A 17,831-nucleotide genomic window follows, 5' to 3' on the forward strand; every position below is an offset into this window, starting at 1 on the left:
CTAATTAGCAAATTTTATATGGAAAAGGAATCAAGTCATATTATTATTAATTAGAGAGGCAACCAATAATGATTTTATTTATTTTCGTAGCTATTATTGTCAAATATCAAGAAACACATTTTATTCAGGTTAAATTTGTTTTTTAAATAGAGTAATGGCAGTTTCCCAGCTTTGACTGTATTAAGACCAATGGACAAATAACGTGGGATGCCACTAGTCTATACCAAATATTTGTCCCATCCATTCACAGTGAAACAATGAAATTAAATTCCAATGATTTTAATTAATTAAAGATTTAAGAGTTCACTTGATCTCTAACATTTTGTTAAAGTATCCATGAATCCATACAAAGCGAAATTTTTTAAAAAGAAAGAAAATTTAAGCTATAAAACAATATTAAAAATTTAGAATGCATTTTTCTTAGTACATAAATTTTCATTACATCTCTTTTCGAGCAGGTGTAAGAAAACACCTTTCGAAGTTTACTCAAGTTTACCCTTTACTTTAATTCATTATAAAACTATTAGAAAGAAAAGGGAATCCTTTGAAAGTAAAATAAATATGAACTTCACGTTTTCTGCCATTAAAACGTGACAATTTAAAATTTAATCAAGTACTTAAGAAAACCCGGGAACTTTCTTATATACAGGGTATAACAAAATGGGTAATTATAGATCCGAAGTACTATGAGCATTTTTGAGTCGAAAATGTAACTTGTATGGCATTTTGAAACAAGGGTAACCCTTAACAATTGTGCTTTATGGATGACCCCTTAAATAAAAGTAAGAAATTGAAATACAATGCTTATTTAATTCAGGGATCATCCATAAAATAAGGTTTGTTTTTGTATGTAATCCACCAAATTCCAAGCCCATGCAGGAAAGGGCGAAAACCCGGGTAAAAAAAGGCGCGCAATAATTCCACGCGCGATATCTTCATCTAGAACTGGAAAAAAGTGGCGAAAAGGAATTTCTTAGGAAATAAAACTTTTCTATTATAGATTAAGTGAGATTACCCGATGGTTTTTTGACCTTCCTTATCTATTTAAGTTAGATACGTGAGGAATAGTTTTTAAAAGTTCTCTTTAACTAACGTTTTTTTGGTTTTTAAAGTCAAGGTAGATTTATTTGGGAATCGTTGAACTTGTTACCAAAAATACACTTTCAATTTTAAAACCAGGAAAATTTTTCCAATGGCGTATGTTAGAACAAGATTAGATTAGGTAAACTAAATCCGAAGGAAATTTACTCAACTGTCCGCTTACTTAAATATGTTTAAATTTAAATCCTAGATATTTCTGTCATTAAATTAAGTAATTAAGTATTATCAGGTTTGAAATGGAAGGATCAGGGGTCAGGGGTCGAATGTAAATTGTCGTAAGGCTATTTATGAAGCGATGACTTGACCGATTTGGATAATTATATACATATTATAATTTTTTTGTGTTCGATTTTAAAAATTCGATATGTGGCCTGAGATATTTGAGGTGAAAGGTCACCCGTACGAAGTCTTAATTGGGACTGAACTGCGTTTCATTTTTGAGCATGCGCACACCATGCCTCGAATGATTATGATTTCCGTGATCTGGAACCCTTTCAACAGTTATTTCAAAATTAGACTTATAATTAAAGCTATAAAATGTACTGTTACTTAATTGCCATGAGAACGTATTGCTCTAAGGAAACTTCTAAGAGTGTGTACCGTATGACCTGGCCTCTAAAAAAATTTACAAAATAAAAAATGGAGAACTCTTAAATTAGTCTATAACCGGTATGTACCATAGAAATCGCTTTCTCGTTATCTATAGTAGAGAATCTATTGAGGAATTCAAGTTTTCTGCGGGCTTGATTGGGGAAAGCGAACGACGTTGATATTCTAAACGAGTTAATTTAGTCTGGGAATTAATTAACAATTATAATAATTATAGCTTATCGAATATTTCGTCGGCTTCCGTGGATTGACGAGATTATTTTTCTTAACAGCTCCTCCCATGTGAAAACTTGCATAACTTTCTCATAATGAGTTACGTAAATATGCCGTTATTTTAGGAGTTATTAGCCCCTCGGGTACCGTATCCTTAATTACTAATACCAAATATCAGGAATTAGGAATGTATACAGTTAATTGGAATAATTATGTCTCGATATATAAATCCCTTATTAATTTCTATGCGGGTTTTGTGGGCCGGGCTTGAGAAATTACTATACGTCACGCCTATTAATAATTCTGATGTCTTTCTAACTGTAGTTTCATTGGTTAGGAGAAAGAATATTCGCTTTGGTAAAATTCGTTATACCAAGAAGTGATATCTAGTTTATTAGGGAGAAAGTATAAGATGCCTAAGTATTCGCGCGCCATAGTCCCAGTTCCCCTTTCAAAATACAAGGGGGGACGTTAAAGGAGGCCGGGCTATTTCCCCTCTCCTCAGTCGGAAAATATGACTGTAATTTTCGTCATTCGCGTCCCGTTGACGTGAGTTTTCAAGAACCAATGAGATGCTGGGTGTAATTTAGAGGCGGGGATTAACTCCGGACCTACTATAAGTTTGGACAGGAGATAAAGCTGGAAATGTGGCAAATTTATACCTTCTCCCTAATAAACTAGATAACTTATTACACAATGATTAGGCTAGCTCTCTAAGCACAAATTTGGCCTAGATACGTTGAGTGAAAATAGCTACACATTATTCCTAGTAGCTTAATGCATTCCCGATTTTAATGATAAAATAATTTTAATCTTTTTAATAAAAACTAAGGCTGCGTTCAGTAACCGGCATCAAAAACATCGATGACTAAAAGATGACATCGATGTCTTACTGAACGGTTTTTCGCGTCTTTGGGCGTGACGTCATGATGCTCATCGGATGCCCATCAGAAAAATCGGCTGTGAGAGGAGGTTTTTTTGATGAGCATCGGATTCATGACGTAAATTTCGTCATTTTGCACCGCGACAATTAAAATAATGTAGAATTGACAAATATTATCCTTATCGATAATAATACTAAAAAGCAATATATTATTTCGGTAAAAAATGGATTCTGACAGAATTTTGATTTAATTGATAAATTGAACTACAATATCTTTGTAAATATTTCGGATTTATTATTTAAGCCTCTGCAGTAACGTTATCATAATATCGTCGCCATTTTGAAAAGCATCGATTACACAAAATTGTGCCGTTCAACAACTGCAACGTCATCATGACGTCAAAAGAACACCGATTTCATTTTCCCAAACATCGATGTTTTTCCTGATGAGTGTTACTGAACGCAGCCCAAAACTGCACTATTAAATAAATACCATGCTTGAATAGTAATAAATAAAAATTTGTGTTTAAGGTTTAATTTACACCATGTTTTTATCTTATCGACCCCCAACCTTTCATTATTTTTTTTTATTCTGAAACAAATTTGCATAATATTACATCGTGGTCCGTGTCTTGTTTACGGAAACGTAATGTACGATCAAAGCCAGTTTCTCTTTTTTGCCACGCGGACCTTTTTCATTTTTTATTTGAGTTGAAAGGTTCTTCTTATATTAAGTATGTAGATGCTAAGTAGACAGCTGCTTTAAGCGTATATACAGTAAAAGAAAATCATGATTGAACACCTTGCGAAAGGTCACGAAATTTTGTTTAAAATCTAATTCCACAAATACCATGCCCCCCTTACAACTCGGAGAGAGGAGTTCAGAACCGTAATCGCAGTTCTAAAGCCAAAGGAAGATAGTTTGAAATAAGTTTGTTAAAAGTTCAAAAAAAAAAAAAACTCCTCGACTTTCATGGGCAAAAATTGTTGCTGTATCTAGGAGTGTCTATATGGTTTTAACTTTTAGTTCATAGCGAGGGGCTAATCACTCTGAGTCGCCTGTACACGTTGAGTAATTTTAGGACAGTCATGGAGGAAAATAGAATGGAGAAGAAATTAAGGACATGACTGACTTTTGTTACCGATCTCACGTAGCGGGGGAAAAATGGGGTGGGTTGGAAATGTATCGTTGGCAGCCTGCCAAGTGTAGTCACGTGACAAACGAGCTTTCAAGTTTCCTCAGAGGTTTACCAGGATGCTCTGCCAATTGTGGGTGGGAAAGCTGTCGGATGGCTAGAGAAAAAGAGCATCCTCTTTTCGTCTCCTATACTTCCTCCATGGCACAGTCCATTTCACCAATTACACCAAGTGACTGGCCCCTCGTAGGGTTCATAGTTGACCTTTAAATTGGGTAGTTTTTTGGCCACAAAATTTTAGCCATCACGGCCGTGTATTACGAACCTTATTTTCCGGGTTTGTTGGTTGATTGGGTTGGTACTCAATAGAGAAAGGGTAATTTTATTTTTTTCTTTACTTGTTCAAGTTTGAACGTAATATTACCACACACACCCCTTACTTTCTGTTAAGGAGGGTTCACTGGTCGATTAAGGGTTGCTTACGTTAATGGGATACTTAAATACCCCGAGAATAATTTTTACTTTATCAAAATATAAAATTAACAACATCTCCAATTAAGGGTTTTGTTTATTTTTAATTTGCATGTTATGACATTTTGCCACAAGGGACACTGTTTCAAATCGAGTTTGGATTGTACATAGTATTTTACGGATGACCCCTTTAACTTAATTATGAAACTGATTAAGACATTGATTTCTAATTTAATTAATTAAGGGGTCATCCCTAAAACACTCAAATCAAATCATAACTCTATTTGAAACAGTGTCCCTTGTGGTAAACAAAATGCCATAGATGGAAGTTACATTTTCTACTCAAAATTTATTTCCCAAAGAACATCCCCTTACCTTAATTTATGCCAGATCTATCAGAAACACCCTGTATAGTTGACACTTCTTTGAAATGCGGGTTAATGAAATACTTGGAACTATTTAGTAATCCTTTTTCTACAGTACACGAAAGTTTTCCGTACTAAGCCGTGATTATTACGAAAGCCAGATGTAGGTTTCTATTTACTAATTTTAAATAGAGTATGAAATTGCGCAACTCGCACATTTTTTTTCTTTTTTTTTATAGCCAGACCGCGTTTACGGTCTCATGGTCTCGCGACTGGACAATAAGGCGGTTTTGATAATTACATAATTAGTTTACGAAGCAGCGACACTTTGGAGCCTTCCTGGATTTAAATTAGTTATGGGCCCCGGGTCAATATTGAACCCCGACGCCCTAAATAAAACTTTACATAACAAACAGACTAAAATATAATACACTTTTATTGTTCGAGAATCGTACAGGGGACTAGCTGTCATTTTCTATTAAAGGGATAGTATAGCGTATAGATACCAAGATTTATACCAAATGGAGACACAGTTTTAACGTCATCACAGAGTCAAAGATTCTGAAATATTTAAAAAAAAAAAAAACTAAACTTAATTACTTTTATACAATTCCATTCCATTAATTTTAGAAGAGAAGGAAACAGCACAGGGGCGGGTAGGTGACGGTCACCTTGGGTTATTTTCCTAGTGCCAAGAAACACCACTAGAGGCAGTGCGAGTTGGCTAGCCTAACTCTGCGTGTAGTTAGTTAACTATGGCTCAGTTGTCTGGTGTTGATTAAGGAAATGGTTTATTAGGTTCAATTTTTACATTTTCGTGTATTTAAAACTTAAATATTTTGTAGACGAAATTAAACACTACATTATCCCTTTAAAATTACAAATTTGATATTTGATAGGTTTAATTTTAACCGTAACCAATTGATAAATCAAATAAAAAATCACCTTTAAAGATTTATTTACTCAGCTTTTGAAGTAAACTCTATACGGAAGTCGATATATTGTTTTAATAATGGGGTAGAATTAAAACTACGCTATATATAATTAGGGTAACGACGTATATAATTTGGGCTAAAATATACAACCTTGATACATTTTTATATCTTTTAATTTTATTTGTCTTAATGCGATGCCGGATTTAAATATAAAGAAATAAAAAATATATATATATAATTGGGAAACATTTTTTCTTTTCGGAGACTTAATCTTAATTTATATCCGTCTTTGCTTATTCAATCGTAACAATTTGAATTAAAGCGTAACGCGAGATATTTCGGGGGAGAGAGATGTTGTTTGATTGGACTAACCCACTTTTTAATTGCATTTCGAATCGGGAATCTCGTGGCCACAATAATTAAAGAAAGACACATTTGGTTGGAAAGGGGGGGGGGTCTTTAATTTCACATTCCGGAAAAGCTAAAATCTCGCCCGTGAATTTATTTAATTATGCAATGAATGTTGGTGTTTTTGGTGATTAAGTCTTTACAGTATTTAATTTTAAAGAGTTTCGATTTAATTATTTTAATCATGATTTATACCTAATTATAGCTAAGCTCTCCGGCTTTACCAAGGTGTTTTAAGAGTTTCCTGTCTATGTAGACAAGAAACACTATATAGTCTGTGGGTTAACCCCTAGTACGCAATCATGATGTTGTTTTTATAAACAATTTTTTTATTTACATTTTTTTAAATTCAATTAAACGATACTTAATTATGGGTTGTTCATAAATTTTAACTGTTACCATTCTAGAATATTACGTTAATGTCCTAATTATCTTGAGAAGAACTTAACCAAACCATTGCTAATGAACCTTTCCCCTAGCGGTGTAGATTTATTAATGAAATTTGGTAATTAAACAATTGTGACTATGCATTAAGAACATACTAAAAACCACTTTCAAAAAATATATAAGATCATAATTTAAAGTTAGCCTTAGATATCGTTCAACATTCATGGAGGAACTAATTAATTTCATAATATGTACGCATTCTTCACGCCAAATACGGAAATTTTGTCGGTTAGTAAAAAATCCCCTAAATCTTACGCATTCTATTGTTTTCTTGTTAGTTGACAATTGAAGGAAAAAATACTCATATTTTTGTCAGGTGTGAGGAAACGTGAAAATTATTATTTTTTTCCTAAATGCCCATTACCTAGTGACTGATTAACTTCCTTTAAATAATAAAGTTTAAATTTAATTACACCGTGACAATTTTAACGCTATATACACCGCAATTGTGATTATTATAACGCATTGTTTTAAAGGAAAAACTTATTCGGTTTTTAATAATTTGTCTTGCCGTTAAGTTTAATTAACATATTTTTGAAATGGTAATTTTTTTTTATAAAACGGGAAAACAAAGGCAACGCCGCTTAAGGATATAATTTTTATGTTTTTAACTGGACAATTTAACGATATTACCTCGTTAAAATATGTGTTAATGGTTATGTCTCGTTATCACCTATTTCTTTCTTTGTTCAATTCCGAATAACTGATATTATGAGCAATCAAAAATGCTGCAGGCTGTGGCATTTCTAAATAAGCTGTTAGTTTAGTCATTATTATCGTCATTATTTTACTAAAACTATCAAATAATACAATACTGTAATAGGTGTAAACGGATTTAAAATAATTTATTTAAATGTAAAATTTTGCCTTTGGGGTATAGTGTGTAATACAAACTATTTGAAATTACAAATGCAAGTAGTGATTGCGAACTTGCGACATAATTTGATTTTTCTAAGGACCCTAAAATGTTTTGGAAAATTTTATTGTGTGGAAAATTGGAACCTAAAATGTATGGGAAATTTTAGGGAAATGAACTTTGGACCTTAAAATGTTTGGGAAATTTTAGGGAAACAGAATTTGGACCTTAAAATGTTTGGGAAATTTTAGGGAAATAGAATTTGGACCCTAAAATGTTTTAATAAAATTGGGGAAATTTAATTTGGACCTTAAAATGTTTTAATAAAATTGGGGAAATTTAATTTGGACCTTAAAATGTTTTAATAAAATTGGGGAAATAGAATTTGGACCTTAAAATGTTTAAACAAAATTGGAAAAATCAAATTTGGACATTAAAATTTTTGGGAATTGAAAATTAAACAATAAGATATTTTAGAAAATGTTTGAAAATTGAAAGTATGACTTTAAAAAGTTAAAATATATGAAAAACAATTGAAACGTGGATACTTAAGCCAGTGATTTATTTCACAAAAATTAAGCCACAATATTAAACATGAAATTCTTCCTTCCCACACGCTATTCTAAAATCTCAAATCACAAAACCCCGGCCGGCCGACCCATTCCAATATATATCACCCCGTTTGTTCCCATAGTATTGTGACCACAATGATACATACATTATTTTGGGATGAGGGTTGATATAGGCCTAGTAATGGTAACCTTCTAGAAGAGATTCTTGTCCCGATTCGAGCTGATGGGTGGCGAAGAGGCCAGTTAAACCGGTCAGAAATGAAATTCCTTGGGTCCTTCTATCGTGTAGGAACGACACGTTTTTCTTATCGACCCCATCCTCATCTATTATTACACATTCTTCAGCCAAAGAAACAATACCCACACACGGATATGCGCCCGAGACATTAATTCTATCTTCATTTAAAGCTTGTACATCGTGTCCCATGCATTCCTTCACTGGCTTCCTTAAGCCTGTTTTATTCTAGGTTATCTAGTTAAACTCGTGGTTCAGTTCAGTTCAGTTTATTTCAGTGGTTTGGGAATTTAAATATAGGGTCTAATTAGAGATGTGTTCAAAAATTACTTTTAACTTTTAATAATGGTAATTACTGACTTTTAGAATCTCATAAATTTTTGATATTATAATATTGACTGAAAGAAATTAAGACCTCTTTTTTAAAACATTTTTGTGTTTTTGTTTATTTTTAGCTGGTGACCTCGCTGGACGCAAGAAACAAGTACATTTTCATTTTCGCCAACGAAGTTATGGTGAGTTAATTAAACCCATACTTTTATTACGACATCACCTTGGATTACGATAAGACCTTATCAGGCAGAAGTTAATGACTTCTATCCTCATTAACTTCTGCATGCATGGCCACGTTATATTTGCTAAATACTCCAAAATATCCCGCCTAGCTCGTACGTAACTTGTAAGTGATTTTTAAGTGCTTGACAACTAAAACTAGTATGCCTACCTCCCCGGTTTAAACCTGCATTTTTATCTCTAAAATATTAAACCGTTTATACATTTAAGAAAAAAGAGAAAAATGTACCAACACCAAATCTCCTCGACATGTTGGAGCCTTTTCTTTATTTTTCAAGTATTTTTCTGGAGCTTTTCGAAGGTTGCCAAGTTAACTCTAATTATCACCCAGTACTTGTTGTAGTATCTTTAAAAGAATTCAAGAATGAATTCGTGGGTCCACCCACGCGATTTTTAAAGATTTAGAAAAAAAAATACTTTTATAAATATTGCGGTTTTAGTTCGAAATTTAGTTGTTGGGTTTGAGTTTTTTTTTTTTTTCCAAATTATTTTTTTTGACATTTTCAATGGGAATAGCAGCGGGATCATCACGGAAATGGCGCGAAAGCCCCAAATACAATTTTTTTTGTTATAGAGGTGTCGGACATTTTACCATGTGTTTTGTTTTTAAGTTATTGAGATTCCGAAATTACAAAATATGATATTTTTTCAGAAGGCTAAATTAGATGTTATTGAAGCTAGATTTCTTTGCAAAATATTCTTTGTAGGCCTAGTTTAAGTTGCGCAACCTTTGAACGTTCCCCTCTTGTCTTATTGGTTGATATTTGTCCATTATATGGGGTAGACGTAGAAATTTAATTTTTGCTTATTCGAAATCGAAAATAACTGTTTTTTTTTTTAACTATCCGATCCGGCGAACTTTCCATCATTCCATGCACCTACCCACTCAAGAATCTCAATTCAATTTTAAACTATAGAAGAACACCGGCCGTTTATGTCCAAATTACATAGTCCCTATTCTATATGCCAATATAATAATGTACTACTACTATACGGCTTTGGTTGTACATGATACGGACGAATTATTTTATCAGAATCAATCGACTTCATGGTCTGATTCACTTCTGAAGAGAAGAGAAATCACTTTCGAGTTTTTTATATATATTTGTATTCCTTCGTACCGGATTCGTACCTACTCGCTTCAGAAGTTTCTATGGGTCACTCGCTAGTGATTCTCCCTTTTATCAGAGGTGATCTTTATGTTAATCCATTCTCAGTTATAGCTTAGCTATGATTTTTGAATGAGTTGTTTGATAATTGAGTTGTTTTTCAAAAGTTTAATTTCTCTAACCTTGCATTCATGAGTTTTATCCAATGGAGTTTAGCATAAGTTCATAAGATATGCTATATTATAAGTTTGTTATTCTCTGGTAACTTAGAAACTGGAGCTTGTAATTTTGAAGTGAATGAGGTAGGTCATAGATTCGAGGAGGTAAAGCGCAGGAGGCCTGGTGAGGCGCTGCTGTCAAATTTGGGCTTAGTAATGCAGACTAAATAGGACCTAGATGTAAGTCCTGCATGCAAAATTAACCACCATCCGAGTGTAGTACTTCAATTCTCGCGTCGTTCTCTAGACCATTTATCTATAAATTAACTTTGGCTTATATTCAATACGTCTGAAGAGGGTATTAATTGGCATTGCAAAAATAATTAACCCTAATCAGTAATCCGGTGTAGAGAATCTGATAGTGATTAGCCCCTCTGGTTCTACCATTACTACTCACTTTGAGATTAAAAAAATTTCGAGTAATTTAAAAAACATAATTTAAAATAAAAATAAATAAATGTCGGTTTAATTCAAAAGCTCGCGCGTTAATTGCATTCTTAATTTGAAGCTTAATGTTTAAATTATGCGTAATTATAGTAATTAAGCTTTTTCCTAAAACGGAAACGTTGTATTAATAAATCTTGAGGCCGCCGCTCGACTTTTTTACGCTTTGTTTCGTTTTTGTTCGAAATCCGTGGCGCAAAACTAATGGGTTTAATTCCTCTTCTTTTGAACCCAAAGCGAGGCGCTGACTTTTCAAATTAATCCAGCCTTAATTCCGCCTTAAACAATTTCCTAAGAAGAACGTTCGACTTCGACGACATTTAAAGGTTAAACGTTGGTATATAAAGACTCGAGTTACCTACAAAAATTATTATAAGGAAACAATTGGTACAAGAAAAGGTTCTCTCGCGCCCCACCGCATCTTTCAAGGGATGATCATTCTTGGATAGATTAAAAAATACAATAGGAAGATAATTCTTTTTATTTTTTGGGAATCCTTCAAAAAATTAGTTTTGGTTTTGTAGACATACGAGGAAGTTTCTATGCCTACTTGGATTTCAGACTCTTTTGTGTTCCAAGTTTAAGTTTTCCTCTCTTCAGGGACAGGGTTAACAAACACCAACACTCACTCGTCATTGATTTTATGGAATTTATGAAAACCTCTTTTGAGGCCATCTGTTTATTAAATGGATACATGACTTTTGATTTAATTTAATGTAGTTTATTCTATATTTGGATATTTACTCAGTCTTTCAGTATTATCGTTAATTTTTGGCGTTAATTATTAATTATAAGTTATCTAAGCTTAACCGAGGAGCAATTAGATGTCACTAAAAGTTATGAATCGATTTTAGTAAGAAATATTGTAAAGAAATGGAAAACGTTTGGCAAAGGACATTAGTTTTTGTAGAAACATTGTTTTTTTATTAATAAGCGGACATCTTAGGAAATGGCGGCCATAAATGGATAAATGCTGTGATTTTTAATTTTTTTTTCTATAACTGTAGAGAAACAGCAAAAAGGCTGGGCTTGAAGAAGGCTCCTCCCTTTTACATCTACATGGTGGAGGATTTTATTAAGTGGAAGGCTAGTGGGGGAGTAAAGTTGATTGGGAAAGCGGGGGTATGACGTAAGGTAGGAGGGGTTTCCTCCATACTGCTGTGTCCCTATAAAACGCCTTGATATGTTGAGAAAATGGCTACACATTGGTTCCTAGTAGCTGTATGCATTCCTAATTCGAAATATGTCCGATAGATGGGGTTAAGGCTATTGATTTGAATAAATCTACATCCATCTTTAAAAATGTGCGCCTGTCCCCTTTGAAATAAAACAGAGCAACGCCTGCAATGCATGGAGAGAATAAAACATCTCTCTGAAAATGAACCGCCTTCTTGTCGCGTTGGACGTTAATTAAGTTAATGAACATTTTCTCGAGATACATAGAGAGAAGGGCGCCGTCGACAACTCCCGGAGATAGGAGGAACTGGCTCTTAAATACCCTATTAATATGATTATAAATGAATTTAAAATTGACCCAATTTGTTTCGTAATTGTCTGTACTAATTTCAACGGAAAAAACACAAAAGCGTTGCAACTATAGAACATTTTTTTTGCTTAAAGAAAGGTGTAGGCCGGTATTTATTATTCTAGTGCACCGGTATTTTTCGAACCCATTATTTTAATCGGTGTAATCTCAGCTTCCTGCCTTTGGCTGTATGAAAGTCAATGGGACAATAACGTGGCTTTGCTGTTATACCACGTGGGTGTGGTTCTTTGAGTATATACATTTCCAAACCTAATATTAAATCTTTTAATTTTTTATATTTTCTTAAGGCGCCATTAGGTGTAACCAACTGCTGCTTACACGATTTATTTTTTTTTTTTTAAATGGATTAAAAATATCGTAATTTTCAAGTTAATAATCAAGGTTATATCGTTTTGATTGAGAAATGAAGATAAATATATCCGTATTATCCTAAGTAATGTAACAAAAATTAGTGTGACACTTAATGAAATGCGTTATGTTATAATTCAGGCGTGATTTCTGCTAACTTATATGTCATAACCTTGGTGGTAGTAGTGACCCCTGGTGAGGTATAGAGACAATAGGGGGATTCTGATATGTCTGGCATAAATTAAGGGTGATGTTCTATGGGAGATTTTGAGTCAAACATTTTCTATGACATTTTGACTCCCGGGTTACTGTTTTCAAGTTAACGTTGGAGATCCCGTCACACTTATACTATGTTACTTATGCCTATTTTATTTTTATTTCGAACTATATATATGTATAATTTAGGCTTAGTTTTGTTAACTATAAACCTGATTATTAACAATTTTATAATTTTGTTTTTTAATAGAGGGTGAAAATCGAGATATTGGTGGTCGAAATATATCATTTGGCGAAGGACCAGCCAGATATGTTTTCAGAAGGGTAAGTACTTGATTTGTTTTCCTGTTGTTGTTGTGGTTGTTTTTGGCCTATTTTCGATTTGACATTTAACTCATAATTATACACGACTTTGACAAAATTCGGTGCAAACAGGCGCCATATAATTTGATCCACGTTATTGGAAACTGGTTAAACTACTCGGTGTTTTGCCGGCTATTTAAAGGGAGTGTAAACCCGAGAAGAGTTTCCTGTCTATGTAGACACTAAATACTAAATAGTTTTGGGTTGTTTTTTAAGAAACTAAGTTTTAAAATTCAATTAAACGATGATTACTAAGGGGTTATCCATAAAGGTAAAATATAGAAGTTTTTAACTGACTTAACGGCTCATTTACCTTGAGAAGAACTTAACCACTAAACCACTTCCAAAAATTAACCCTAAGTTCCCGGATGTTATTGATATCAAACGCTTGCAGTTTGTTTGTCCACTCAAAATAAAAAATTATAACGAAGTGTCCCTGAACAAACATCCATGATCCGTATACTTGCACCGTCCATCTTTGCTAGATAATGCTCTCTAAGTAGCTTTGTTTGAATCCCGAGGTCACGTACGGTAATCTTGAACTTGGGACTAATGGATTTAATAGGAATCACATCTATAAATACCTCTTAAAGATATTTGAAGAAAGCACTGCAGCATACAACGAACGAACGACCTTTATTCTCTATTTTAACCTCATTTTTCCTCGAAAATCCTTTTAGTCTCAATTGGCTCAAGTATAGAAGGAAAAACTGCCTAGAAGGCACGTTACAAGCTAGTCTAGAGTGGTTTACTCAATGCCCACTCAGACTGTGCTCTAAAATCGTACGATCACGTCGTTGAAGTCGCTTTTCTCGCTTATAGTTAGACACGTGACAACGACTATACGTAAAAGATTCGCGGGTTTAACGTAAAAGATTTGCTGGTTTACTTTTGAAAATTTTCAGTTTCGTCTTGTAGTATCGAGATGGCGCCACCTTGGTTAGCGCCTTTTCTTTAGCCATATAGCTAACTCGATCGTGCTTTACTGACACGTGATCGAGTGAGCTTTACGCATTAGCAGACGATATTTGGAAAACTTAAGGATTCTTGGCGCGGTATTTGTTATTTTGGATGAGCAGCTATTTTATTATCAAGGTTAAAAAATCACACCATATACGCAACTCGTTTTAAGTCGTCTGCTCTGGCGTCTGAACAGGGAAATGAACGTACCGTAACGAAATTAACGAGGCAAGTGACAATAACGATAGACTGTACTCTATCGTCTGAAGGGACCTTAAGAATAAGGGATGAATTGAAGAAAACTAATCGCTCTTTTTTCTCATTAGTTCTTTTTATCCTTGTTGGTGTTAGCGTCCATGCTACTATTATTTTTCATTCATTCTTTTCTACATTACCCTCTAGCGGCGGGATTCAGTTGAAGTTCAACGAAACTAGGGTGATAGGGATAGGATAGGGTACTTAGAAACTGACCAATCCATCCATAGTTACACGTGTGCCAAATGGGTACCCCATCTTCCGTCGTTTTGAGGTCATCCTGTTCTATGTCAATTCTTTTGAAAGAAAGAATAAAGACTGTATCCGAAATGCTAGAACTATCGAAAGAGCAAAACCCCCCCTTAAGCCTTTGTCGATAGGCTAGCCAAAAGGCAGGATGCGATGGAAGTGAGAGTACGCTCTTTATTTTTTTTCCAATGGAAGATTTCTTAAAACAGAGAGAATTATATAAGAAACTTGCGAGATAACCGAACTTCTAGTAGTATCGAATCCCTCCTAACGGATACTACACCTATTTTTGAGCAGCTTCCACTCCTATCAGTATAATTCTCTATTATTCCACGGGATGGGAAATCGCTCTTCATTTTGTCACCTTCTTTTTTTCTTTTAGATGTCTCTACTTTAAACAAGATTTACTTTTCGCTTGAATTGATACAATCCACCATTTCCGATCGTTTCTAAAGTGCGAGACGAGTTTTGCTTTCAATTTAGAAAGATATACTATACCCTTTTCTCCGAAGGAGGTTGTTAGAAAGGATACACTTTTTTGGGGGTCAACTTTTTTGCTAAATTTGAAAAACAAAAAGATACTACTGTAACCACGCTTGCGAGATTACTAAACTCGCCCCACGTGGCCATAAAAGCCTTGGCTATAACTAAGAATAACTACTACGGTTCCTTAGTTTAATTCATACTTTTATTAATCTAAATTAATTACTAAATGATAATTAAATACCGACTTGTATTTATTACAACTAAAGAATTAAATAATAATTACTAATTAGGATGAAGTCCAATAATAGGGCAAAGCCCTTCGCTCGAGCGAACTACTACATCTTAGTAGTGAAGAAAGACTGACTTAATAGGATAAGCAGTCGACGCTTATATAGTACGGGAAAGGTCAGAGGTAACACTGGGTGTTAATCCTCTATGTAACCTTACACCCCTGGAGTAGAAACCCAGAAGGCCCTTAATTACTACGGGAGGTTACACTGCTTAATATTATTATTATTTTAATATTTGATTTGATTGTTTTACTATAAGAAATATATTTCCCGGGATTTCTCATAATGAGTACAACATACAGGGTGTTTGTGAAAAGTTCATCAATAATGAAAGAGCGTATTTATTGGGCCATTTTGAGTCGAAAATGTTCTATGACATTTTGCCGTCCGAGCCACGGTTTTCGAGTTATGATTTGAATATTTTAGGGATGACCCCTTCATTAAATTAGCGCTGTCTTTCAATTTCTTAATTAAATTTAAGGGGTCATCCGTAAATTACTCCAATCATAACTTGAAAACAGTGGCTCGGACGGCAAAATGTCATAGAACATTTTCGACTCAAAATGGCCCAATAAATACGCCCTTTCATTATTGATAGACCTTTCACAAACACCCTGTATACTTCAAAAAGGGAAAAGCTACAGACGCGGAGATATTTTGGCATTTGCAAAAGAACTTCGCTCTTCTCTCTTCTTTAATCTCGAAGATAAGAAACTCTCGCTAATAAACTCGACTAGAAATAGCTTAAGTTATGTCTGCAGTCGAGAGAGAGAGAGAAATTCTCCTTACCATTTTACAAACGTTACGTCTCTCGCTTGTTTGCTTTGGCCTTTTTCTGACACACTTTTAATTAAAAGATCCAACCGCAATTGCACGCGCCTTACCTACCTTAAGTTCCCGCCTAAAATAAAGATTAGACAGCGCGGGGATGATGGGCCCACCTGAAGATATACCTGATGATTTCTTATTCTAGAGGGAACCAGCTTGTGAGTGCCTTTTTCTATGACGTCAAAAGGGTACAGGTTGATTTTATTAAGGCTAGGGAATGCAATGATTGCCAAAATTGATAATTTAATAAGTTTTAGCAAAAGGGGAAGGTTAACGTTTGAAGTAAAACTTGCAAAAAAAGCTTAGGGAATTTCTGGATTTTTTTTTCTTCAAATTTTCATTGGTGAGTTAGTGTCATGTGTTGGTGAAAAATTAACATATTTTTAAGTTAATTACATGTTTAACTTGAAATTATGAATTTTTGATACTAATTATTTTCAAACTAATTATGAAAAACAATGATCAACTTGAAAATAAATTAATTTAAATTATAATAATAAACTTTGAAATAAATAAATTTAAATTACAATAATCAACTTTAAAATAAATTAATTTAAATTACAGTAATCAACTTTTAAGTTAAATTTAATTAAGTTTAAAGAAAAAAATAACCATCCCCCAAAGAAAAAATACAACTCCAACACTACCAGGGATTTTATATTAATGCTATTTTGATAATAATAAATAGAGCTTGATTTAACCTGATAAACTCAATATATCCTAAATTCGGAAATTCCACATGCCTTTTTGAAAATTATTACAAATATGAACGCGTTATTAAGTCTAAATTAATATTAAAATAAAACCGCAGTTGTTATAGGCCTACACGTGAAATTTTCTAAGTATTTTCCAAGGCGCTAAACGTGCTTAGAACTTTATGAAAAATGAGTGACCCGTTCCGTGGCTGTGTCGTCGCTTTTATTTATTGCAACAAAGTTTATAATAATTTTTTTCTATATCCTTAAATGCACGTGCGTTCATCGTTTTCTTGCGTAATATCGAGGGGTCGGACATTTAAATGGTCGCATATTGAAATTGAATTTATCACAATTTAAAAACAAAATATACAGTCATCTTGCGTTGAATTTTAACCGATTTTCAACGCAAAACCATACACGTACTCTCCCAAAAGTAATTAATGTAATGATAAAATGTTTTCGGGGGAATGAAATTGTGGTCGAAAAGCCGTGATAAGTAAATTTTTGAAATTGATTACCAGTAAAATAATTTATTTCAACGGAAAACGGTAATGGAACGTTGTTTTTTCTTAAGCATGCCTTTAAGTTTCAATTAAAAAAAAAACTAATATCTGATCCTTCAGTCAAGTGATAACCTCAATCTTATCGATACTTTTTACGTCTTGATTCTAATCAAGGCATTTTTGATTAATTTATGTGGATAATATCCAACCCCTCGCGTAACACGGTGCGGAGAACTTCTAAGCTTATCGAACCGTTAAATTAAAAATTATTTTGGGTAACCACCGTTGCGTAGACGCCTTCGCAATTTTTCGTCGAAACCTAAAAATATATTTAAAAAAAATGTTCAAGAGTTGACTTCCTAATTCTTTAGCACGTAGACTTCTTAAGAAGGCTGTCTTGGTAGCTGCTGGGAGAACCCATTCATTTATAACCGTTTATTTTCAAATTTTGTAACTATTTCGTAATGATTGAACAGTTTGTTTTTATTTAAAGAAAATTGGGAAAATACCCAGG

The 17,831-nt window shown here is 33.7% G+C and overlaps 1 protein-coding gene across 1 annotated transcript in view; it reads left to right on the top strand.

Annotated features, from left to right (window-relative positions):
- LOC149709963 (uncharacterized) overlaps nt 1–17,831 on the top strand; it is a 176,960-nt gene that overhangs the window by 12,733 nt on the left and 146,396 nt on the right. The window contains exons 2-3 of the mRNA XM_089858379.1: nt 8,687–8,746; nt 12,936–13,009. Coding sequence (XP_089714505.1) covers nt 8,687–8,746; nt 12,936–13,009 — 134 coding nt within the window. The remainder of the gene's footprint in view (nt 1–8,686; nt 8,747–12,935; nt 13,010–17,831) is intronic.

The sequence above is a fragment of the Phalangium opilio genome, unplaced genomic scaffold (genome assembly GCF_054372755.1).
Source record: "Phalangium opilio isolate 3A_F unplaced genomic scaffold, DU_Popi_V2 ptg000011l_1, whole genome shotgun sequence".
Lineage (NCBI taxonomy): Eukaryota > Metazoa > Arthropoda > Arachnida > Opiliones > Phalangiidae > Phalangium > Phalangium opilio.